This window comes from Danio aesculapii, chromosome 13 (assembly GCF_903798145.1).
Source record: "Danio aesculapii chromosome 13, fDanAes4.1, whole genome shotgun sequence".
Lineage (NCBI taxonomy): Eukaryota > Metazoa > Chordata > Actinopteri > Cypriniformes > Danionidae > Danio > Danio aesculapii.
In genome coordinates, this window is record NC_079447.1 from 12,360,640 (window position 1) to 12,386,043 (window position 25,404).

At 33.2% G+C, this 25,404-nt stretch overlaps 1 protein-coding gene across 2 annotated transcripts in view; it reads right to left on the reverse strand.

The window, feature by feature from the left end:
* Positions 1-25,404, reverse strand: part of prkg1a (protein kinase cGMP-dependent 1a) — a 138,003-nt gene that overhangs the window by 17,516 nt on the left and 95,083 nt on the right. For both annotated transcript variants that reach the window (XM_056470811.1, XM_056470810.1), the window contains exons 5-9: positions 24,039-24,102; positions 19,302-19,379; positions 17,001-17,095; positions 4,823-4,888; positions 1,773-1,847 (exon numbers count right to left, since the gene is read on the reverse strand). In XM_056470811.1, coding sequence (XP_056326786.1) covers positions 1,773-1,847; positions 4,823-4,888; positions 17,001-17,095; positions 19,302-19,379; positions 24,039-24,102 — 378 coding nt within the window. The remainder of the gene's footprint in view (positions 1-1,772; positions 1,848-4,822; positions 4,889-17,000; positions 17,096-19,301; positions 19,380-24,038; positions 24,103-25,404) is intronic.

The window sequence follows — 25,404 nt, forward strand, 5'->3', positions numbered from 1 at the left end:
TTTTCATTTATAATTTTGTTCAATGATTTATCAAATAAATCTGCTTAGTTAACCTAATTAATCTAGTTAAGCCTTTACAAAGTACGGATACTAGTATCTTGCAAAATATTATGTACTGTCATCAAGGTGAAGACAAAAGGAAAATGTTATAAGTTTGTTGAAAGTTATGTTTAAAAATGTGTTAAACAAAAACAAAAACTCTCCATTAAACCTCACTTGAGAAATCTTTTAAAAGAATAACAATTTCACAGGAGGGCTAATCATTTCCACTTCAACTGTACAGTATATATAAGTAACGTCGTATTCAGTAATTATTTAAAATGAAATAATTACAAAATGTTAACTGCAGTAAATGACATTCAGTGTACTGTATATAAACGTATTGAATTATATATAACATATATGAATTCTGATTCTATCAGACTGAAGTGTGGTCTCATTAGTGTTGAGCTGAAAGATTCTGCATAGGTTTGTGGTTTGGATCATGAGAGATTCTGACAGCTGGAGATGTGTCTTAATAAGCTTTAATCTCTGACAGACACACACACACACACTCACACCTCTTCATTATTCATCAGCACTCATTTACATTGCAGATCAGCAGATAAGAGCAGAAAAACTTTCTATTTGGGTTGTGATGTGACAGATGGGACTTTTGAAGCTATCCCAGAATCCTCCTCTCTCTCTGTGAAATGTGATAAGGTTTCACATTTCTGTGAGCGGATTAGTTTCTCGTGGCTGCACAATGATTGCATCGCTTTCTTATCATATTTCTTGTGATTGTGAACTGGTTCTTATGTAACATGTCTTCTGTGTGCTCGCACTGTCTTTCCTATTTTACAGCTCTACAGTTACAGTAAACATCCTTGGCTTGTCCTTTGACAACTGTAATTGTTGCCATTACAGTGTTACAGTGGTTACTGTAAGTGTGTGTTCAAATAAGCACATTTTTCATTTTCATTTAGTTTAAAAATAAAATCATTCACCATATTAATAAAAACCGTTGTTGCAACATTGTTACAACGATGCTTCATTCGTTAACATATTAGTTTGTTATTAATACATTTGTTCATCATTAGGTTGTGGCTAAAATAATATATATATATATATTAGTAATTGTTTAAATAATAAAAAAATATTTATGACAAAAAGTATTGTTCGGCGCTGGTTTATGTTAATTTATGTAAACACATGAAACTTGTTGCTGTAATACAGTGGTGTTGTCGGAGCTATACGCACGTATACTCAGTATGCCTACTTTTTTCCACTAGCTGTTTGGGTATTACGACTTCTGAGGATCAATAATTGCGTATTCCCTCGGTATACTCACTTGTTTTGCTGATTAGACTTCCCCTTTAACTGTACACATTTTTTTAACTCTCATCCTAATTTGTTGCAATTGGTGCATTTTTGTTTATGTTTTGCACCATTCCCCGCCCCCTGACGACCACAGCAGCTGTGAGAAAATTTCGTGAGTTTTTAGAAGTTAACTGAATGATGTCTCGCTGAAACGTTCAGGTAAAAATATAAAACAGCATGGGCGGGTTGGGTGGGTATTAGTACACCACCTTTTTTTTAGGACTACACCACTGCTGATATATATATACAGTGAATGGTATGGTATGAGCATGCGATGGTATGAGACTAGTATACTAGTCACAATACTCTGAATAGCACACATATATAGCACACTTTTCTAACTAAACATTGTAATTAAAAGCAAACCAGCATGAGAATTTGACATTGTTTCATGTAATAATAATGAAACCTACTTTGCTTTTGCTTCAGCATCTTCACAGCCTTTGTTGGAAACATCTTCCAGACCTCCGATCAGATGTTTGTAAGAGCTGGAGAAAAAACAAAAAAAATTATCTTAATGAGAAATAAAGTGACATTCAATAGTTTAGGGTCTGGATATTTGTTCATGTTTTAAACTGAAATTTCTTGTCCTCACCTTGCACATGCAAGTCTGCAGTCAGATATTATTGGAATTATTTCTAACTATTTCTAAGTTCTTTGGGGGGGTTTGGGAACATTAAAGTGTCTTTATTGTCATTTTTGGCCAGCATTAAACATTTGTGTTCATTTCTTAAAAAAAAACAAAACAAAAAAAAGTATCCAACTGACCCCGGTGTTTTGAATGATATTCTATACTTTGTAAGTACAACTAAATACTGTACCATTTGGTGATCAGTTTGGTGTTTGCAACCACACACATTTACTAAAGCAATTTTTATATACACAGACGCATACTGATAGCAAGTCATTGGAGGTTGGAACACAAACAGTGGTTTGTTCTGTAGCCAATTAACTAAATACAGATATAAAAAAATAAAACTTTCTTTATTCAAGCCAAACAAAAAAGACATAAGACTTTCTTCAGAAGAAAAACATTTAATTATAGGAAATACTGTGAGAAATGTCCTTGCTGAACAACACTTGTGAATTATTTTTAAAACTAATAGAAATTTCACAGGAGGGCTAATAATTTTGCCTATGACTATGACTTATTATTTTCTTTATTCTCTATTTCCACCTGGGGATACTCCTCCAAAGATTATGCAGCGCCATTGATGTGATTCAAGACCCCTGAAGAAATGAAACCAAGGTATCTATAATCCTAGACCAGGCCGTATCCTGAGCTGAAGCTGTGGCAGTCATGGAGGAGTGGAGAGCATGAGACTGACTCCTAAAGACAGTGACAGACAAGTCTTCGCATTGATCCCGTGGGCCAGCCTGATCACCCGTTGGTGACCTACTCACACCTGAAGTTCTCCCTGGTCCAGCATTCTCCAGGCTCCGGCACCAAGACTGCAGTCTCACACTGGAAGTTTGGCCAGAGGGGAAATGCTTGTACCCAACTGAGCCTGGTTTATCTCAAGGTTTTCTTTCTTTCACTTTCTTCAATTGATGAAGTTTGTTCTTCACCACTGTCGCCACTGGCTTGCTTAGTTTGGGACTTGTGGAGCTGCACATCGATGGATTTGCTCTTCAGTGTTTGGACTTTCAGCAGTGAAAATTAAACCACACTGTTTCAATTTACTAGAACTTCTATGTTAAGCTGCTTTGACACAGTCTACATTGTAAAAGCGCTATACAAATAAAGATGAACTAAATTGAACTGAGCTTTTTATTGGGGTGGGGGGGTTATTTATGTTTTTTCTGGAGAAAGTCTTATTTGTTTTATTTCGGCTAGAATCAAAGCAGTTTTATTTTTTAAGATCATTATTATTACGCCTCTTCAGTGTTAAGAGTTTTTTTTGATTGTCTAGAGCAGTGGTTCTTAAACTGCAGTACATGTACCACTAGCGGTACGCAGGCTTCCTTCTAGTGGTACGCGGAGGAATTGCTGAATAATTAATGTAAAAAAATGAACACACTTTTAACCCTTTGATGTGTACGATAACCGATGTGAACAGTAAATTGAATTTAACAGGCTTAACCTTTTATTTTATTTTTAATTTTTCTCATGTTTGTTATGTTTTCTATCATTTGATGCTAATTTCCTCCCCATATTTGTAACGGTTGTTGGAGGCAAATGCAGTATTTTTATATCTCAATGGTGACAGTTATAGTTTAATCACTTGCTTTTCTGACACACAAAGCCTACTCTAACACGTAGTAAGCAGATCTAATTTATAATTTAAATGTGTAAATCCAATTCATATATCTAAAATAGAAGTGAATGATTTCAAACATATACAAATAAGTCATTTATACATGCAATATATTTCAAAATGTATCAAAAAGAGTTTATATATGAATATGATGACATGTAGCTCATATTTATGAGGTCAAAGGAACATTTCCAGGTTTTAATGAATAGGCTACTTTATGATAATACTTTACAGTTAAGTACAGCAGTTTTCTTTGTACTTTTTAAGAAAAGTGCCATTTTTAATTACCTTTAAAAGCACATTTTAATTTAAACCTTGAGGTTTTATTTATGTTTTACCTATAAGCGCAGCACAGTGTTAATGTTCAAACTATTTATAATGTTTAAAGTGGCTGACAATAATAATAGGAATTAATCTGCCACGTTTTTGAACTGTGCAGAGCTGTAGCTGCTTAATTAGGCTTACTACGCTACTGTATTTCAATACTGGTCATTATGGTGGTACTTTGAGAGGCAAATTTTTTTGAGGTGGTACTTGGTGAAAAAGGTTTGACAACCACTGGTCTAGAGAACAAACTATTGATATACAATTACTTAACTATTGCCTTAACTTGCATAATTAACTTAGTTAAGCCTTTAAATGTCACTTTAATCTGAATGTACTGTCATCATGGCAAAGATAAAAGAAATCAGTTATTAGAAATGAGTTATTAAAACTATTGTGTTTAGAAATGTGTTAAAAATCTTTCCATTAAAGGAAATTGGAGAAAAAAAATATACAGGGGGGCTAATACTGTAATTCATGAGGGCTAAGAAATCTGACTTCAACTGTACCTCATATGATTCTTAATGAATATTTCAAGTGTCTTTGTAAATTCAGGAAATGCATGTAAATAAGCGGTGCTCAATGAGTCAGCTGTCAGGCAGAAACGAGAGCCACATTTGTTCTTCTCTCTCCAGCTTATGGACACACGTGATGCTTCAGCTATTTAGGTTGAGCTTGATTTATTGACTTCTATAAGCACTTCAAACCCACAGATTCTGTGTCCCGCACACACACACACACACAAATAGAGCGATCAGTGTAAAATCCTCAGACGTTCAATGAAATGGAAAACCAGGACTGAATTACATCTGCTGGAATGTCAATGGCACTTGTCGTATCTAAAGAAAGGGCAGTACAGTATAAATGCGATATAAACTCACTCTCTGTCTATCACGAGACAGGTGACGGTCTCTGCTGCGATGACGTTTGCCGTTCTGATGTCCTCCCTGTTCAAATCACACACAGACATATGGATATCATGTAGACAAACATCATGTTCAATAGATTAAAACCACAGGTAAAAAGATCATTTAGTCATTTAGCAGACGCTTTTATCCAAAGCGACTTACAAATGAGGACACAAATGAGATCAACAGGTATAGTAAAATGAAATGAAATAAATGATTATTATAGTGTTCTGATATGTTCAAAATAAAAAAGATGGAAAAAGAACATATTAAAATTATGTTAATATTATAAGCAGAAATCAACAACATATCTACATCACCTTAAAGTGTTAGATTGAGTATTGATGTATATCACGCAGGGTTTCTGCAGGTTACAACAAGTTAAATGTAAGACATTTTTAAGACCATTATAAATGAAATTTTAGATTTTAGAAGGATTTTTCTAATATCCCAGATTTTCACTTGCCCAATCAAAAAAAAAAAAAGATTATAATTTAATGCATTTAATTATACAACAATAATTATAATTTAATAATAAAAATTGGTCAGGTCAGTATCCTAAGCAGTAAATAAACGAAGAACTTTTAAACAAATGTTATTGTAAAATGAAAATAATTAAACCATTATGGTAAATCGAGTTACAGATTATAGTTTTTTTTAAATAAAAAGTAATATTGAGATAGATTGTTGGTGATTGTATGGGTGTTAATAGCCAGATTGCGGCCTATACATCAACAAAAGAAAATTAGACCTGTTAAAATAAGATTTAAAACCTACAACACAACATTTCAGTAGTTTTAGACTTTTTAAGACCTTAAATTCAGCTTTTGGGATTTAAGACATTTTCAGACTATTCCAGACCCTGCGGACACCCTGTTACAGTAGGAAATGTTAGAAACTTGTTTATGGAAGATGATCTTTACTTAATTGATTATCAATGACCCATACAATGTATATTTGGCTGTTGTCAACTATTATTTCTAATATAGCAATATTAAAATATTTAAATTAATTAAAAAATCATTGTTCATAACTGGTTAATTAATATTATATTTTTATATATTAAAAATCATATAATATTATAGAGGAAAAACATTCTAATTAATTATTATATTAATATTATAAACAGAAATCACTGATCATTTATAATAAATTCACAGACAGCTCAACAAACTAATATAAAATAATAAACTAATAAAAATATTCAAATAAAAAAACTAAGGAAATAACAAATTATTTAATTCAAGTAATGTTTTTGATCAATTCAAAATCAAACAATTATATGGAAAAAAACATTAAAATGTATTATTATATTAATATTAGAAACTAAAAAATTATAAAAAACTGCACACAGAATTCAACAAACATATAACAATATAAAATATTAACTTATTAAAAAATATTATACTTTTTATATATTTAAACAATATAAAAATAAAAAACATATTAGAACGAATTATTTATAGAATATAAATAAAAATGACAGACAATTAATAATAAATTGTCAGACAGTTCTCTAAATAAATTAAGCAATGTTAAAATATTACAACTAATTTAAAAAAATTCCATGTAAATAACATTTATTTATTTTATTGATGTTATTTTAATTATTTTAATGATGTTAACATTAAAATTAATTATATTAATATTATAAACAAAGTGTTCACAATTTATAATAAATAAACAGATTGACAAACACATATAGCGATGTGAAAATATTAATAACTGTTTTCAAATAATAATTTAATTACTAGTTACTAATTTAATCGATTATTTAAAATATTTTAATATATTCAAAATCACAATTACAGATAAGCAGAAATATTAATAACATTTACTGACTGCAATTATTGTATCATATTAAAATAGAGAGAGATAAATCAATAAAACGATCATATATAAAAATGATGTATAAATATACAACTTAGTGGATAATTCTGATGTAAAAGTCACAAATAGGAACACTTTTAAGAGGCAGATCTTTGGATTTTTAAATGTTAATAAAGCTTTCATGCATTCTCGACACTTGCTGACAGCTTTATCTTTACAATTGCCAACATTAAAAAAACAAACAAAATGTAGTCTACAATTTCAAGTGGTCGTGCCTCAGAATTTGCGGATTGTCCTCTTCTTCACTGTCGCCCCAATCGCAGTCATCCGAGTCTGAATCCCACTCTGACCTCATGATGCTGTTCACTGACCGTCAGCTAAACTCACACATAACCCACTACAGCACAATAAACTCCTGCTAACACCAAAACCAGCGCTGTGTGACATCTGTCCCATCACTGGCAGATCTTCCCCAAACTGAGAAGAGCTGGACGCTGGACACCGAACACACACCAAAACACACATGTGTCTGCAAATACTGTCACACACACAGCCGGATCCATTTCCAGCGATGCACACTTGTACTTGCGGAGGTGAGAATTCTTCACAACATGTCGGCTCTAAAGCTGTCAGCACACCAATACACAATAACGCTACTGCAAAGGTCACAGCTGCTCCGCCATATTACTGAACACAGATCTGTCAGCATTCACTCAATACAGACGAGCTGCTTCCTTACAGGAAACACTCAAATAAATGTGCAAAATGTGGAAATTTATGTTGTTTAGTTTTTTCCTTAAAGGGACAGTTCACCCAAAAATGAATATCTAGTCACTTACTGTACTGCACTAACCCTGTTGCTGTTCCAATCCTACACTGAAAAAAAAGATGTCTGCAAAACTGTTGCAAACTATTTATATGGGTTGAATTTAAACAAACAAATGAAATTTAGAAATGTTTGTTTGTAATTTGTTTAAATTCAGCACAAATAAATAGTTTACAACCACTTAAATAAATCTGAGGAATCATCTTTGAATCTTTTTTTTTTCATTGTATATTGTCTTCTTTTGTGTCAGATATCATAAGTAGATATCCTTTTTCTTTTTAAATCTTGATTGTGGTTTAATGTGTGACCCTGGACCACAAAACCAGTCATAAGTGTTATATTTTGAAAATAAATAATTTCCATTGATGTATGCTTTGTTATCAATTGCATTGTTTGCAATCACGTGGTTTGGGTGATGCGTGAAATTCAGATGGAGGGCAGGAAGTAAAAAACTGAATGGGAGACACAGAGGAAAGTCCATATTTTTGCCATTTATACCTTATTTCAAAGGAGATACTGTATGAATAGAAAACAAGCACATACTGTTGGAGTCAGAATTATTAGCCCCCTTGAATTATAAGCGCCCCTGAATTATAAGCACCCCTGAATTATAAGCACACCCGTTTATTTTTTTCCCAAATTTCTGTTTAAAGGAGAGAAGATTTTTTCAACACATTTCTAAACATAATCGTTTTAATAAATAATTTCTAATAACTGATTTTTTTTATCTTTGCCATGATGACAGTAAATAATATTTAACTTGATATTTTTCAAGACACTTCTATACAGCTTAAAGTGACATTTAAAGGCTTAACTAGGTTAATTAGGTTAACTAGGCAGGTTAGGGTAATTAGGCAAGTTCTTGTATAATGATGGTTTATAATGACTATCGAAAAATATAGCCTAAAGGGGCTAATAATTTTGACCTTAAAATGGTTACAAAAATTAAAAACTGCTTTTATTCTAGCCGAAATAAAAACTAAGACTTTCTCAAGAAGAAAAATATTATCAGACATACTGTGAAAATGTCTTTGCTCTGATAAACATCATTTAGGTAATATTTAAAAAAGGAGAAAAAAAAAAAAAGGAGAAAAAAAAAATTAAAGGGGGGCATAATATTTCTAACTTCAACTGTATGTTGGGCATGATCCTTATATCATGAAGAGGGCTGAGTTTTCTACTGAACTAAAATATTTGCCTGCCATCGAGGCAGTGTACTGTAAGCTATCACATAAAAAAAATGATAGTAAGTACTATAGTGTTTTGAAGCATACTTGATATGAACTTTTCTGATCACCAGCCACTGTGGCTAGTAGTTTTTCAACATTACTAGCACAATATGACTTTGACAAGCTAAAATGACTTGATTTAGAGTTTGGGTCATGTCCACATGCCTCCTTATTCATTTCACTTTTAATGCGTGTCGTGCAAATAGGTCATGGTTTCATAGTGTCGTATTACAATTAGTTTTTATTTCACATCACTTTTCAGAGCTTAAAATTAATGACTTACCAAATGTATCTCTCCAAACATAAATAAATAATTATTTCTTAGCCCCAAAATTTAACTTTGTCTAAACAAGCAAAAATAGCTGTATACTATACTTTTTATTTAACCAAAAAAATCTTTAAAAAATAATAAATAAATAAATTGACCTTTAAAAAATAATTATTATAATATGCACAGTAATCGGTCCTGGCTAAAGGTTCCAGATCACCAGTTAACTATACATAAATGGGGAGTTATACCCATTAAAGCAATGTTATTGTAAAAAATTATAATTAAACCATATTAAAAAAAAAAACTGTAAAGCAAAAGAAAACAGGTGAAAAACATACCGTGTGTGATAATGAAAGGATGATCACATCCACACGGTTAATGTTAGGCCCATTAATAATCTGTTTAAAGCGAAAGCAACTGGTGCTGCTTACAAAAACACAAATCTGGAGCTCTTGAAAGCTGCAAGACTGTGGGTGCATGAGCATCACTTTTTGTCTAGTCTATTTAAAGGAGAACCGATCCCACTAGTTGTGTTTCTAGGCATGCGGTTGCTTCACGCAAGGAAACAGGAGCGCGCATTACATCAGCTGTTAGCGCAAGTGATCATCCTCTCATTCGGCATTCGCCTGCTTTCTTTTGCTTGTGCGAACACTATTAGTTTTGTCAGTCGTGCTGCTTCTCGATTCTAAGATCGCATTTGTACGCATATTGGGTCATCCTTATTGTCGAACACTGCTTTTAAGAAAACCACAACTTAAAAATTGTTTTGAAACAGCTAAAGTGGCTAGTGGAGGTGACTCTCTAAGATTTAAAGAACACAAAAATAAACCTTTTTATGTTCTGATAGCGATTCCTATGTAGAGGAATCATTTCCTGCCCTCCGGCTACGACAATTTGAACATCTGGAATCTGAGGGTTAAAAAAAACTCTAAAAACTGAAAAATCCCCTTTAGTGTTGTCCAAATTAAGTTTATTAATGCACATTACTAACCAAAAATTGGAGTTTGGTTACACTTTACTTTAAGGTGACGTAAACACCTTATAATTTATGGGGGCTAATAATTCTGACTTCAACTGTATACGCACATAGAGGATTTTTCTTTGTGCACAACCGCACATCAGTTCGACTAAAAAAAAAAATAAATAAAAAAAACCTGCATTTTGATAAATCAAGATTAAAAATAAATAAATAAAAAACTTGAAACGCTTCAAGTTTTCCCAGTACTGGTTTGCAGCTGGAAGGGCATCCACTGCGTAAAACATATACCAGGGTTCATTCTGCAGTAGTGACCCCTGATAAATCAGGGACTAAGAATGAATGAATGAATGAATGAATGAATGAAACGCTTTAAGTCTGAATGCTGAAAATCTCCCATATTGAGCAGAATGATTTGTGTGTTTCGGTCATGCCAGGTGCTTAACCTTTTCTACATAAAATTCAACAAGTTTTTTTTCCCCTCAGTTTGATCTATTACTTTTAAAGTTTAATTTGTATTGTTTAATATAACTGTAAGGTTATTGGTAACTGTGAGAAATTAGGGCTGCATGGTGGAGCAGTGGGTAGTGCTGTCACCTCAGAGCAAGAAGATCGCTGGTTCAGTTGGCATTTCTGTGTATTTAACAAAATTTGGTTATAATGCTGCTCTGTGCAGTCAAACAAAACACACAAAATATTAAAGCTTTTTTGTGTTTCCCTGTTCTCTTTAAAACTAAACCTAATATAATTTCTCTAGATTTTTAAAACATTTGGGTTTAAGGCAAGCACTTAAGTCAACAAATATATTTACACTCACCGGCCACTTTATTAGGTACACCTGTCCAACTGCTCGTTAACACAAATTTCTAATCAGTCAATCACATGCCAGCAACTCAATGCATTTAGGTATGCAGAAGCGCTTTGAATTGGAGTATTTCAAAAACTGCTGATCTACTGGGATTTCCACGCACAACCATCTCTAGGGTTTACAGAGAATAGTGTGAAAGAAAGAAAACATCCAGTAAGCAGCAGTTCAGCGCAAATGTCTTGTTGATGGGAGCAGAAGACCACACTGGGTGCCACTCCTGTCAGCTAAGAACAGGAAACTGAGGCTGCAATTCGCACAGACTCACCAAAATTGGACAATAGAAGATTGTAAAAACGTTGCCTGGTCTGATGAGTCTCAATTTCTGATGCGACATTCGGATGGTAAGGTTAGAATTTGACGTCAACAACATGAAAGCATCCTGCCTTGTATCGACGGTTGAGGCTGGTGGTGGTGGTGTAATGGTGTGGGGAGATATCTTCTTGGCACACTTTGGGCCCATAAGTACCAACTGAACATTGTGTTAACGCCACAGCCCTTTATGACCACAGTGTACGCATCTTTTGGTTGCTACGTCCAGCGGATAACTCACCATGTCATGAAGCGCGAATCATCTCAGACTGGTTTCTTGAACATGACAATGAGTTCAATGTACTCAAATGGCCTCCACAGCCACCATATCTCAACCCAATAGAACACCTTTGGGACGTCGTGATGCGGGAGATTCACATCATGGATGTGCAGCTGACAAATCTGCAACTGTGTGATGCTATCATGACAATATGGACCAAAATCTCTAAGAAATATTTCCAGTATCTTGTTGAATCTTTGCCATGAAGGATTAAGGCAGTTCTAAAGGCAAAAAGGGGGTCCAACCGGGTACTAGTAAGGTGTACCTAATAAAGTGGCCGGTAAATATTCTGTTGTTTTTTTGAATAATTTAGTAAAACAATATTGTGCCTTTACATTGCTACACAAAAAGACAAAAAACACCTTTTACTTAATTATTAGGGTGCTTTTTATTTTCATGTTTACTTCTGTTTATGTCCCATGTTTACTGCTACACTTCTCTTTTAATGAAAAGCGATATGGGTCTGGAACGAAACTAGAGTATAAATAACTAAAACAATAAAGACAGAATTTTTATTTACGGATGAACTATTCTTTAATTAGGGGTCAATGAGCCTCAAGTGGGACACGTCCACCTGCTTGAAGAAAAACCGACACCAACCTCATCACTGCCAAACGGGTCTGAGAATCAACCAGGTGTCAAATGTTTGTGAATGCACATACACACACGCATGAATGTCAATCCCGGGATTAAGAGATTCCTTTATGAACGTCTGGATGCTGTTAATGATCTCGGTAAAGCGTGTGTTTTTTTTCTCTGCTGTACACAAGGACACAGCATGAGCTATTAATTGATCTCGGAGGAACCGCAATGACCGCGTGCGATGTTCTGGCCTACATTTCAACTCCATCACACTTCTGGAGCTCACATCAGAAGACTGGACATCTGATACACAGCGGAGCATATCAACACGCTTTCCGGATCACCGTTCCCTAGTGACACGGCCAAACGCGGGATTACAGTCACGGGTAAACAGCTCCCTCAAAACAGACACCACAATAGAGGAGAGTACAACACAACATGACTGGCATGAATAGAATATAATGGAACAAAAAGCGCAATGAAATAGAAAAATACCACATTTAGATCATGGAATAAAACACAATGGAATAGAATAGCAAATATTTAAGAGTGTAATTAACATGAATTCAAGACGATGGAAAGAAAAATTGAAACACAATGGATAACAAAAATAGAGGAGAGCATGATTTGCATGAATAGAATAGAATAGAATAGAATAGAAAATACTACAGAGTGGAATTAACGTGAATTCAAGACAATGGAATAAAACCCAATGGAAGAGAAACATTATAGCAGAGCATGGCTTGCATGAATAGAATAGAATAGAATAGAATAGAATAGAATAGAATAGAATAGAATAGAATAGAATAGAATAGAATAGAAAATATTACAGAGCGGGATTAACATGAAATCAAGACAATGGAATAAAACACAATGGAAGAGAAAAAATAGAACAGAACATGACTTCCTGACTAGAATAGAATAGGAAAGAAAAAATACTATAGAGTAGAATTAACACAAATTGAAGACAATGGAATAAAATACAATAGAAAATAAAAATTATAGCAGAGCATGGCTTGCATGAATAGAATAGAGAAGAGAAGGGAAGGGAAGGGAAGAGAAGAGAAGAGGAGAAGGGAAGGGAATAGAAAATACTACAGAGGGGTATTAACATAAATTCAAGACAATGGAATAAAACACAATGGAAGGTAAACAAGAGGAGAGCATGATTTGCATGAATAGAATAGAATAGAATAGAATAGAATAGAATAGAATAGAATAACTACAGAGCGGGATTGCAGTTTTTCTCAGTTGCTTTGGTAAATTTCTCATATCAGAATTGAAATTTGTAAAACAGTGAGTGCATTTCTCAAAACAGCATGTACAAATAGCAAAACACCATGGTTTACCTGCAAAAGCCAGTCTCTTGCTCAAAAAAAAAGTTCATCTCTCAAAACTAAATTTCTGTGTCAATAAGCGTGTCAGTAAGTCCCTGTGTCATTGTCTATGAATAAGACAGTCAAATTACTTAGTCATCTGGTCAGTATAACAATGTACTCTGTAGGGCTGTTCTCATGTAAACCATTGTAATTTTTGTTTCACACTGTAATTTGTTGACTGATCATGTCATTATGATACAGCAAGAAAAAGACAGCACTGAAAACACAAAGGAAAAAACTATAAGTAGAAATGTAAACATTGGACAGCCTCCTTTGGCATGCACCTTCATTAGAAAAAGTTAGGATTCACCTGGGAGAAATATACCAATTGTAGACAGATTTAGAAAGAAGTCTAATAAAAATGTATAGAAAAATGAATCATAACAAAATATTATGACAACTTATTTTATGAATATAACAAGCAATTAATATTATGCCATTTTGCATGTAAAGACTTAACAAACAATTAAATGTTGTGAGGGGTGAGACTATTCAGACAAAGACCTTTATAAAACAATTGGATTAACATGACATAAGCAATTGATAATGTAGGAAACATTGCTGATGAATGTTAAACTGCTTTTCTGATGTGCACAATAATGTGAAGATTGTAGGTTTGAATATTTCAATTCTGATCTGAAAAAATGGACCAAAGCCACTGAGTAAATTTGTAACATCATACATTATAAGTGCTAATAAACAGCTCATATCTTAACCATAGACTGTAAAATATATGGACGTAGCATCCGTGACGTCACCCATAGGTTTCTGAAGAGCGCAAAAGAAGCCACAAGTAGGCGCGGCCAACCGCCGCCATTTTGTTCGCGCGTCATCGCTCCCACGGCGGGATACCAAACAAGGGCAAAGAGGCGGAGAGTGGGCGGAGCTACAGACACCTGCTGGCCCTTTGCTTAGACCTGGCAGACAGACTTTACTTTGGGAGAAACGCTTGATACTTTATTACCTGCGACTCGTTTGTGTTCTGACCACATGTGCTTGACTGTACACTATATCAATAAAGTGTTTAGACTTTTAAGAACAGTGTTGTAATACATTGAGCCACTAAACATTGTTCTTATGACGTTTTTCTACAGGAGGTAAACGCGAATTACATCCAAACACTTCAGATATGTGTGTGTGTTAGTAAATGCAAGACTATTGATAAAATCCAGTACAACACTGTATGACAACGCTTCAGATGACTGATCTAGAGCCTACAGCTAATCAATCTGTCACATTCTGGAGTGCTTTACGGGTCTAAAGAAAATATTAATGATAAATGATCTTAAATAAAACAAATACATTTATAGAGATGGTATACAAGTATATAACTTTACTCACATGGGAAACGGAGGCCACGTGAACGGTTTGTGAGCACAATTAAATGCACACAGCATCCCATATCATCTGATAATTGTAAGAAATAAGTCCAAAAGGCAGCTGACTGTGTAAAGCCACATAAAACAAAACAAAAATACGATGAATATGCCGAGATCAGTGGCTAATCTGCCGGATTTAGCTGAGGTGAAGTGACGGCGACCAGCGAGACCTAGCTGTCACTCAAGTGGCCACGCCCTTAATTATGCAAACTTAAAATAACCTAATATAAAGGAAATGGATGAGTTATAAAAAAATTCACCCCCCTCACAGTTGTCATGAAGGGTAATAATAGCTATATGAACCTAAATCGTTCTTTGTACCAGGCTGTAAACACCTTTTTTTCTGCTGTAAAGTTGGCCATTCTAACAGAGGGCTCAATTGCACTTTGCTCTATTATGGAGCCAGGACTAGCGGAATTTTGATGAATTGCAGTTTCAGTTACTTCCGTATTGGCCTCCCGAGGGAGAGCGGGAGGTTGCCGCTTGATCTTAACACTAGGTAGGCAATAAGCCAGTGGTAAATGCCAGTAGTAAATGGTGTGAATTCTTACTTAAACTGAAGTGTTACCAAAAGCTCCCTGGAAAATGAGATTTAGCTTAATACTTAATATAACTCCAGAATAAAGCAGGTTTTACAGTACCTGATTATACAAGTGTGAGAGAACAGTGTATTTAAACAATATGGGAATGTCAAGTGTACGGTTCGAGTTTCTATCAGCAGCCACAAGATGGCGCCACATTCTTTACAAAACTAATAAGGTGAATAGCATAAACACTTGCAAAGGTCACATTTCACTGCGTGATCATATGGGGGGTTGGGGGAATTATATATTCCTGGTATTTAAAATGATTAATGTCATCCAAATATCAAAACAATAAAAATAAATAATTAAATGATCCCCATTATTCTCACTGGTGACTGTTTTCCATTTGTAGTCATCAGTACTTATTTAAAATGATCTATAAACTATGCTAATGGTAAAGAATTAAGAGTGAACTACTACAGATATTTTAGCAGCACTTTAGAAAAAGGTTGTATTAGTTAATGTATTTATGGTGAACTTATTGGTGAATTTATTGATCTTTGTTAACGTTAGCCAAATGACAATATATTTGCTCTTTAGTTCATGCTAACTCACAGTTACTCACAGTTCATTAACAAATGTTAACAAGCATGAATTGAGATTTCAATAATGTAATAAGAACATATTGAACATATTGCTCATTATTAGTTCATATTAGTAAACATTTGAACTGACATTAACTAAGGAAACTTTATTGTAAACTATGAAAGAGATTATAAAAACTCAATTTAAAGCATTTCTTGCATTATTAAAAACAAAAAGGTGCTGTTTTTAGACATGTTCATGTATGGGAAAGTATAAAAATAAAATATTGTTGAGTTGCACTGTGATCCTTATTATTATTACGTAATCAAATTCTTGTTCTAATGTTCTAATGACAAAATTACACATTTAATATTAGAGATTTCAGTTTTGGTGCAAAAAAAAAAAAAAAAAAAAATCACATTCTTGTTATGTCTTGAAATGTTATCTGATATACACTCACCGACCACTTTATTAGGTACACCTGTCCAAATGCTTGTTAACGTAAATTTCTAATCAACCAATCACATGGCAGCAACTCAATGCATTTAGGCATCTAGACATCATCAAGACGATCTGCTGCAGTTCAAACTGAGCATCAGAATGGGGTGATTCAATGTAGTTCACTGCCTCCACAGTCACCAGATCTCAATCCAATAGAGCACATTTGGGATATCGTGAAACAGGAGATTCATATTATGGATGTGCACCCGACAAATCTGCAGAAATTGTGTGATGCTATCAAGTCAATATAGACCAAAATCTCTGAGGAATATTTCCAGTATCTTGTTGAATCTATGCCACGAAGGATTAAGGCAGTTCTAAAGGCAAAACAGGGTCCAACCCGGTACTAGTAAGGTGTTCCTAATAAAGTGAGTGTATATCTTGCTTTGCTTTGTTTTGTTTGTGGGAAACAGTCTGACTTGCATATCGTGCTTTTAAATCGCTGCACAAAAGGACAAAAAGCACCCTTTTTCTTCATTTTAGGGTATTTAGTTCTATTTTTGACCCCTGTCTGTGTAATGTAAAACTGTTAAACTTCTCTTTTTATGAAAGCACAATCCAACACACAACGTGCTTGTCTGTTTTCAACTGTAGCAAAAAAGAAAATCTCACCCTTGCAGAGCTTTTTCCCCAAATGAATCTCCTCTCCCCATTGACCGCAGGTAAACAGGCTCTTGACCAGGACAGTCCTCCCTCGTCATCGTCACCTGGACAGAAAAAAACAACAACAAATACAATTAAAGTCCAAATTTTAAACCCTCCTGTGAATTTATCTTTTTCAAATATTTCCCAAATATTGTTTAACAGAGCAGGGAATTTTTCACAGTATTTCCTATAGTATTTTTTCTTCTTTCTTCAATCTTCATTACTCCCGGTGACGTAATCACCTGCTGCTAATCAGGAAAGAAGCCCAAAGTTTAAAGGGATGCGAGCAGGGAAGCTCATTCTCTTGCTTTTGTCTTGCTTGCCTTTTTGCTCTGTGTGTGTGTGTGTGTGTGTGTGTGTGTGTGTGTGTGTGTGTGTGTGTGTGTGTGTCTTGGCTTGTGTTGTGTGCTACTACCTGTATGTTGATGTGACTTTAGAGTTTGAATTTTGTTCTCCTGTCAGTTTTGATACACTGTTACCGTATTGTATGTGCATATTTCACGATCCCTGATCTTTGGTGTCCGAATTCTCCTAGCAATCGAGGAGTTTAGATGTCACGTGTAGGCATGGGCCGGTATAAGATTCTGATGGTATGATAACCTTGAATAAAATATCATGGTTTCACAGTACTGTGATTACTGCTCTAAAAGATTGTCTGGGTGAAAAGCAAAAACTTTTTTTTTACCTTTTGAACACAATATATTTTATTTAGAGAAACATTTAAAGTATTTTGGAAGAGTAAACATATCAGGCTATATAATCCAAATGAATCATTGATTTCTGCTGTCTTCATTTGTTTCAAAAACAAGTTTTTTACAATTTAAAACAGCATCTTTGGATATATTTTCTACTGGAGATACTGCTGTCCTAAAAAGCCCCCCCAAAAAAAGTAGATAAAAAAATCATGCAGATACCTTAGGAACGGTATTGCAGAAAATTCAAACCACAGTATACCTTGAAAACAGTTATTGTCCCATGCCTATAGTCACGTGACATACACCTCGCAGCACGCAGGAAACTCCACTGTCTATACACACTAATGTAGAAGTGAGTACCACTCGCTGTAAGTTTTCTACGTATATTTTTGTTAGAAGTGTAGTATTAGATATAGCGTTCAAACGCTGAAGATGTTTTGTTGGTTTATTTTCTATTAGGTAGTTTAGAGGGTAATTTTCAGCTAGTTTGGGGTTTATGTTATATTGCTTTCTTTAATTTGGCGCCACTTGAAATTATCTTTTCCCCTTTAATAACATACATTGAGATTCCAACTTGTACATACTATTTTTGCTATTTGACTTCTCACTTTTGTACATGAATTCACTTATTTTTGCTTTATTTGCTTGTCGTTTTGCTATTTTGTAATGTAATGTGTATTTTTATATAGCACATTTATTGTGTATGGCCATACACCTAAAGCGCTTCACAATCATGAGGTGGGTCTCTACACACCACCACCAGTGTGCAGCATCCACTTGGATGATGCGACGGTAGCCACAGGACAATGGTGCCAGTGCGCTTACCACACTGGAGTGGAGAGACAGTGATAGAGCTATTTCGGTGGATGGAGATGATTGGAAGGCCATGATGGGTAAGGGCAGATGGAGGGAATTTGGCCAGGACACCAGGGCTAGACCCCTACTCTTTTACGAGAAGTACTATGGGATTTTTAATGACAACAGAGAGTCAGGACCTGAAACGTCTCATCCAAAAGACGGCGCCCACTGAATGTTAAGTGTCCCCTTCACTTTTTGCCACCAACTCACTACAAACTGAGTCACATCAAAATGTTACCACTTTAACTCCTAAAGCTAAACTTTAAAGTCGTAACAGGCTAGAATAAAAGCAGATTTAAAATTTTTTAAACCATTTTATTGTCAATATTATTACCCCCCTTTATTTTATTTTTTTATTTTATTGTCTATAGAGCAAACCATCATTAAACAATGATTTGTCTAATTACCCTAACTTATCTAATTAACCTAGTTAAACTGCACTGTAAACTGAATATCTTGAAAAATATCTAGTAAAATATTATTTACTCTCATCATGTCAAAGATAAAAGAAATCAGTTATTAGAAATGAGTTATTAAAGCTATTATGTTTAGAAATGTGTCTAAAATGTCTTCTCATTAAACAGAAATTGTGGGGAAAAAATATATACAGGGGCTCTAATAATTCATGGGGGCTAATAATTCTGACTTCAACTGTATATTACAGAATGGTATTATGATCGTCACAGCATCTCGGCACTGAGCAGACATACTGTACCTTTCCTTTGCTGATAATAAAGAAAGTGTCTCCTCTTGCCCCCTGGCGAATGATGTAGTTGCCGTCCTCATAGTGGGTCTGGAAAAGAAAGAAGATTGCTTCGAGGATGTGAAGATGATACGGAAAAAGATGATGGAGAAAAACACAGGTGGCAGAGGGTCTGAATAGCAGATGTGCAGATTTGTGAACATCTCTGTGAGCCTCGGTGTGCTATGAAAAAAAAAAAGCGTGACCTCCAGACACATCCGTCTGAAATCTGATACCAGCAGCAGAAAGGAGAGACTCTGACACAAGCAAACACTTTGTTCCAGCTTCACCTCCAGTTTGACCTCCAGCAAATAACACACAGACATGCATTCAGTGACGGGACTGAGCTTTCTGAACAGTGTACTGAAAATGTAGGTAAAACCACAATGACAAAATCCAACTGAACTGTACTATTTTAAACTAAGCTAAAAATTTAACTTAATTAATTTAATTTAATGACAATTTAAATTGAGCATTTCATTGATTCATTTTCCTTCGGCTTAGTCCATACCTGTCAATATTGGTATGTGAAAATAAGGGATAAATATGGTCATCTCGAGCTGTTGCATTGTAAATAATGGTCAGTCATATGTTTTATTGTTGTTATTATTATTTACAAAGGATAGAATAAATAGCATACATTAGAAAAAGATGCAAATACATTAGAAAACTATTCAAATGAATAGCTATTATAAAGAAATTGAATCAAGTTATCAAATCTCATTAACCTTTTCTTCCCTGCATAACTTAAACATTCTGATTAAAGAGCAGCGAATGAATCTCTCATTTCTATGTTTTGTTTATATATATATATATATATATATATATATATATATATATATATATATATATATATATATATATATATATATATATATATATATATAGATATATATAGATAGATTATATAAATAAATTAATGATAATAGCTGCAAAGGTACCTGGATTTTGATTTTAAACCTTAAATTTTATTTTGTTGTTGCAAATTTCACGCTGACTCGAAAATTTTAAGTTCATTTAAAACCTTAAGGCTTATGCTTTCTTTCTTTTTTATTTACATTTTATACAACAACAAATTCAGCTATGATTTTATAAAAGCTCATTTTCATTAACATAACAAAACGTGATGAAACACAGTAAATTTTGAGCTCCAGCAAGTGTCCAAATATTTATTTGGCTTTTTTTTCTATCTATTTCTATCTATTTGAGTGTATTTTTTGTTTTTATTTTTTATATAAATACCACTTAGTTTAACGTTCCTAGATTGTGAGAATATTTCAAGTGCATATTCATTTAATTATTCATTCTCCTTGACTTAATCCCTTTATTATTCAGGGGTCGCCACAGCGGAAGGAACCGCCAACTTATCCAGCATAAGTTTTAGCATAATTTTTTTTTTTTTTTTTTTTTTTTTAAAGTGAGACATCGTGAGAGTCTCAAGAGTCAGTGTGAATACGGTTCCTTAATATGTGCAATTAATGGAGGACTGCATTAAAAATAAGTGACCACATGGACCACAGCAATAAGACATATTCGTCCATGAGTCCAGACTTTCATTCCCCAGGGAATAATTACATTCCCTCTGACAAAATGACATATGCAAAATTGACATTTAAGATCAAAATGCCTGAGCAAATTTCAGTTCCTTATTTAAGGTCAATCACTGGCTGAAGAGACTCGCTCCACTCTCTGCACATTCAGAACATTTATTTAGCACATCACGTCACAGAATTATTGAGGGCAGTACTGAGTGAGAGATTGACCTGTATTTGAATATCGACTGACAGACACATTTAATGAAAGTAAATACACTCATTACTTTAAAAAGATGCCCTCATATTTGCTCTTCTGAGAGCAATTACTACAAATAAGTTACAAAATTACAAAAAAATTAAAATAAAGCTTAATAGAAATATATTTACAAATAAAATAACAGGTTATTATTAGTACATGTTAAATTGGTAGTAATATTTTATTACTTACTAAAATGGAATTAAAATGAAACGTATTATATACTGTATTAATGTACATTTAAATTTTTTTATTTTAAGTACTGAGATAAAAAAAAATATATATAGATAAAATATAAAAATATATTTTAAAAGCATGAAACAAGCTTTATAAAAACATTGAAATGCACGACAATATTATGCATTTATATATATTTTTTAAATAAAAATGATAAATAAAACATTCTTAAAGTTTTAATTATTGCCAAAATCAGAAAATATTTCCTTAGCCAATAATAATAATAATAATAATAATATTAATAATAATTGTAAAAAAAAAATAATAAATAAAGCAAATAATAAATAAATAAATAATAATAAATGTATTAATAATAAAAATAAAGCAAATAAATAATAATAATAATAATTATTATTATTATTATTACTACTACTAATAACAATTATAAAGCTAATAATAATAATAATAATAATAAAGCAAATAGTAATAAATAAATAATAATAATGTTTATTATTAATATTACTACTAGTACTACTTTTAATAACCATAACAAAGGTAATAATGACAATACAAAAAGCTAATCATAATAAATTTATAATAATAATAATTATTATTATTATTAGTATTATTATTATTATTAATAATAATAATCATAATTATTATTATTGTAATTATTAATTTATTATTAGCTTTTTCTTATTGTCATTCTTAGCTTTATTATTGTTATTAAAACAACAATTAATTAATAATAGCAATAATAATTAATAATATTATTATTATTACTACTACTATTAATACCAATAATTAAGCTAATAATAATAATAATAATAATAATTATTATTATTATTATATTTAATTTGATAATTTAATACTTTTACACCCAAATTGCTACCCACATTACAACATTAGAAATTAATCTGCACTTAATACTTTATTTATCCATCAGCAAAAACCACCACAGTCATAGTCATCTAAACCGTTTAAATCTGACTTTATTTTGTATTCAATATAATCCACCTAATTAACTACAAGAGCAAACTCAATTTCTCTGTTGTTGAATTACTATAAAGAGGTTGTGAATCATGTATTATCACAAAGGTGAAGAACAGCCACTGCAAGATTATCAGTAAGACCACAGCGAATGGAAAACAGTAACCTTTGGCCCCTAAACACAAAGAACACTGGCTCTCCATCACTCACTCTGTTAGAAATTCGGAGTTTCACGTCACAAGATATCCACCATGTCTACAGCTCATCTTCTCATGCTATTCTTAGATTAAAAAACATTGATTTTTTCCACTTTGATGCTTTGTGAACAGTAAGTGAGGACTGGTGATTCTCCATCTGATACAGAAAGAGTGATTCATGATTCACTTCAGCGCAGTGAACCATGTGCATTAAACTGCAGGACAAGAGAGTCTAAAAATATGTATGAATAATGAGGTTTAATAACTCACTGACCCAAAAAACAGTCACTGAAGGAATCTGTTGACTTTGTTCATCTATTTATTGACTGACTGACTGACTGACTGATTCATGTATGCATGGATGTATGGATGGATAGACGGATGGATGGATTAATTAATTAATTCATTCATTCATTCATTCTTGTCTTTATGTATTAATTGATTGCTTCATTCATTCATCCATTCATTCATTCATGTATTGATTGATTGCTTCGTTCGTTCATTCATTCATTCATTCAATCATATCTGTATGTATTAAGTGACTGCTCCGTTCATTCATTTATTCATTAATTCTTCCATTCATTTACTTATGTATTGATTGATTGATTGATTCATTCATTCATTCATGCATTTATGTATTATTGACTGCTTCATTCATTCATTCATATATTTATGTATTGATTCATTCATTCATTCATTCATTCATTCATGTATTTAAGTATTAATTGACTGCTTCATTCATTCATTCATTCATTCATGTCTTGATTGATTGCTTCATTCATTCATTCATGTCTGTATGTATTAACTGACTGCCCCATTCATTCATTCACTCATGTATTTATTGATTGATTGATTTATTAATTAGTTTATTCATTAACCCATTCATTCATGTATTAATTGATTGATGGATTCTTCCATTCATTCATTGATCCATGTATTAATTTATTAATTTCATTCTTGTATTGATTGATTAATTGATTTATTTATTCATATATCCATTCATTCATTCACCCATGTATTCATTTATTGATTTACAAATTCACTATTTCATTCATTCATGTATTTGCTGATTGATTTACCAATTCACTCTTTTAATAATCCATCCATCAATCCATCCATCCATTCATTCATTCATTCATTCAATAATTCATTCATTCATTCATTTAGTTTAAAACTGTCACAATGTGACTGAACAAATCAGCATATTTCAGTATAACCACATTTGGGTTTTCTTGTCAGGTGTGTAGTTGTGAAACGTGCTTCTAGTATTAAATGATTTAACCAAAACTTTTAAAAAATATATATATAAATTCTCAATTTCTGCAAAATAAAAATATTAAATGAAAGTTTAAAATGTCACATAAAAAATTTTAATTAATAGAGGTAAATAAAGATCGATTGTACCAATACAAGTGCCAAATTTATGCTCAAAATAAGAGCATGAAGGTTTCTTCAAAACGGTACGTAAATAAGCTAGAATGCTGCTTGTAGAGAATGAATGTTGAACGATCAGTGCTTTGATTTAATGATGTTTGTGTGTTTGAAGATCTCTCACCTCCTCCAGGACATCAGCCAGTTTGCTCAATATTTCTTCTGGAAGACCCCGGAACGTCAGCACACTGTTAATGAGAGACAACACAAGTCAATATTATTGGTTTAAATGACAAATAAATGTAATTTAAAATAGACATAAACATATAGTCATGCCCTGCTTTCAGATACGCCAACTTCCATACTATATATAACAAGCAAAATGCATTCATAATTCAAATGCTCATATTATACCTACTGTACTATACAGTAAGCAATTTTGTTTTTTTCTTAAAGGGAAAACAATCAAAGAGAAAGCTAAATGTTTTTATTAGTGCTGTCAAGTGATAAAATTGTGATTAATTTCAATATATGTATGTGTGTGAGTTTACTTTGCATATATTTAAATATTTTTGACAACATGTTTATTTATATGTACATACAGTATATATAAAATATGTATTGAATACACATTAAACATAAATATACAGTGGGTGCGGAAAGTATTCAGACCCCTTTAAATTTTTCACTCTTTGTTATATTGCAGCTATACAAGTACATTTTTTCCTCAATGTACACACAGCACCCCATATTATCAGAAAAACACATAATTGTTGACATTTTTGCAGATTTATTAAAAAAGAAAAACTGAAATATCAAATGGTCGTGAGTATTCAGACCATTTGCTGTGACACTCATATATTTAACTCAGGTGCCGTCCATTTCTTCTGATCATCCATGAGATAGTTCTACACCTTCATATGAGTCCAGCTGTGTTTGATTATACTGACAGGACTTGATAAGGAAAGCCACACACCTGTCTATATAAGACCTTACAGCTCACAATGCATGTCAAAGCAAATGAGAATCATGAGGTCAAATGAACTGCCTGAAGAGCTCAGAGACAGAATTGTGGCAAGGTACAGATCTAGCCAAGGTTACAAAAGAATTTCTGCTGCACTTAAAGTTCCTAAGAGCACAGTGGCCTCCATGATATTTAAATGGAAGATGTTTGGGACAACCAGAACCCTTTCTAGAGCTAGCCCTCTGGCTAAACTGAGCAATAGAAGGAGGAGAGCCTTGGTGAGAGGTAAAGAAGAACCCAAAGATCACTGTGGCTGAGCTCCAGAGATGCAGTCAGAAGATGGGAGAAAGTTGTAGAAAGTCAACCATCACTGCAGCCCACTGCATACAACAACTATGTGACTGTTCTTGAAAGGCCCAGTCAGAGCCCTGATCTAAACCCAATTGAGCATTTCTGGAGAGACCTAAAAATAGCTGTCCACCAACGTTTACCATCCAACCTGACAGGACTGGAGAGGATCTGCAAAGACGAAATGGCAGAGGATCACCAAAAGGGGGCTTCTAAATACTGAGCAAAGGGTCTGAAT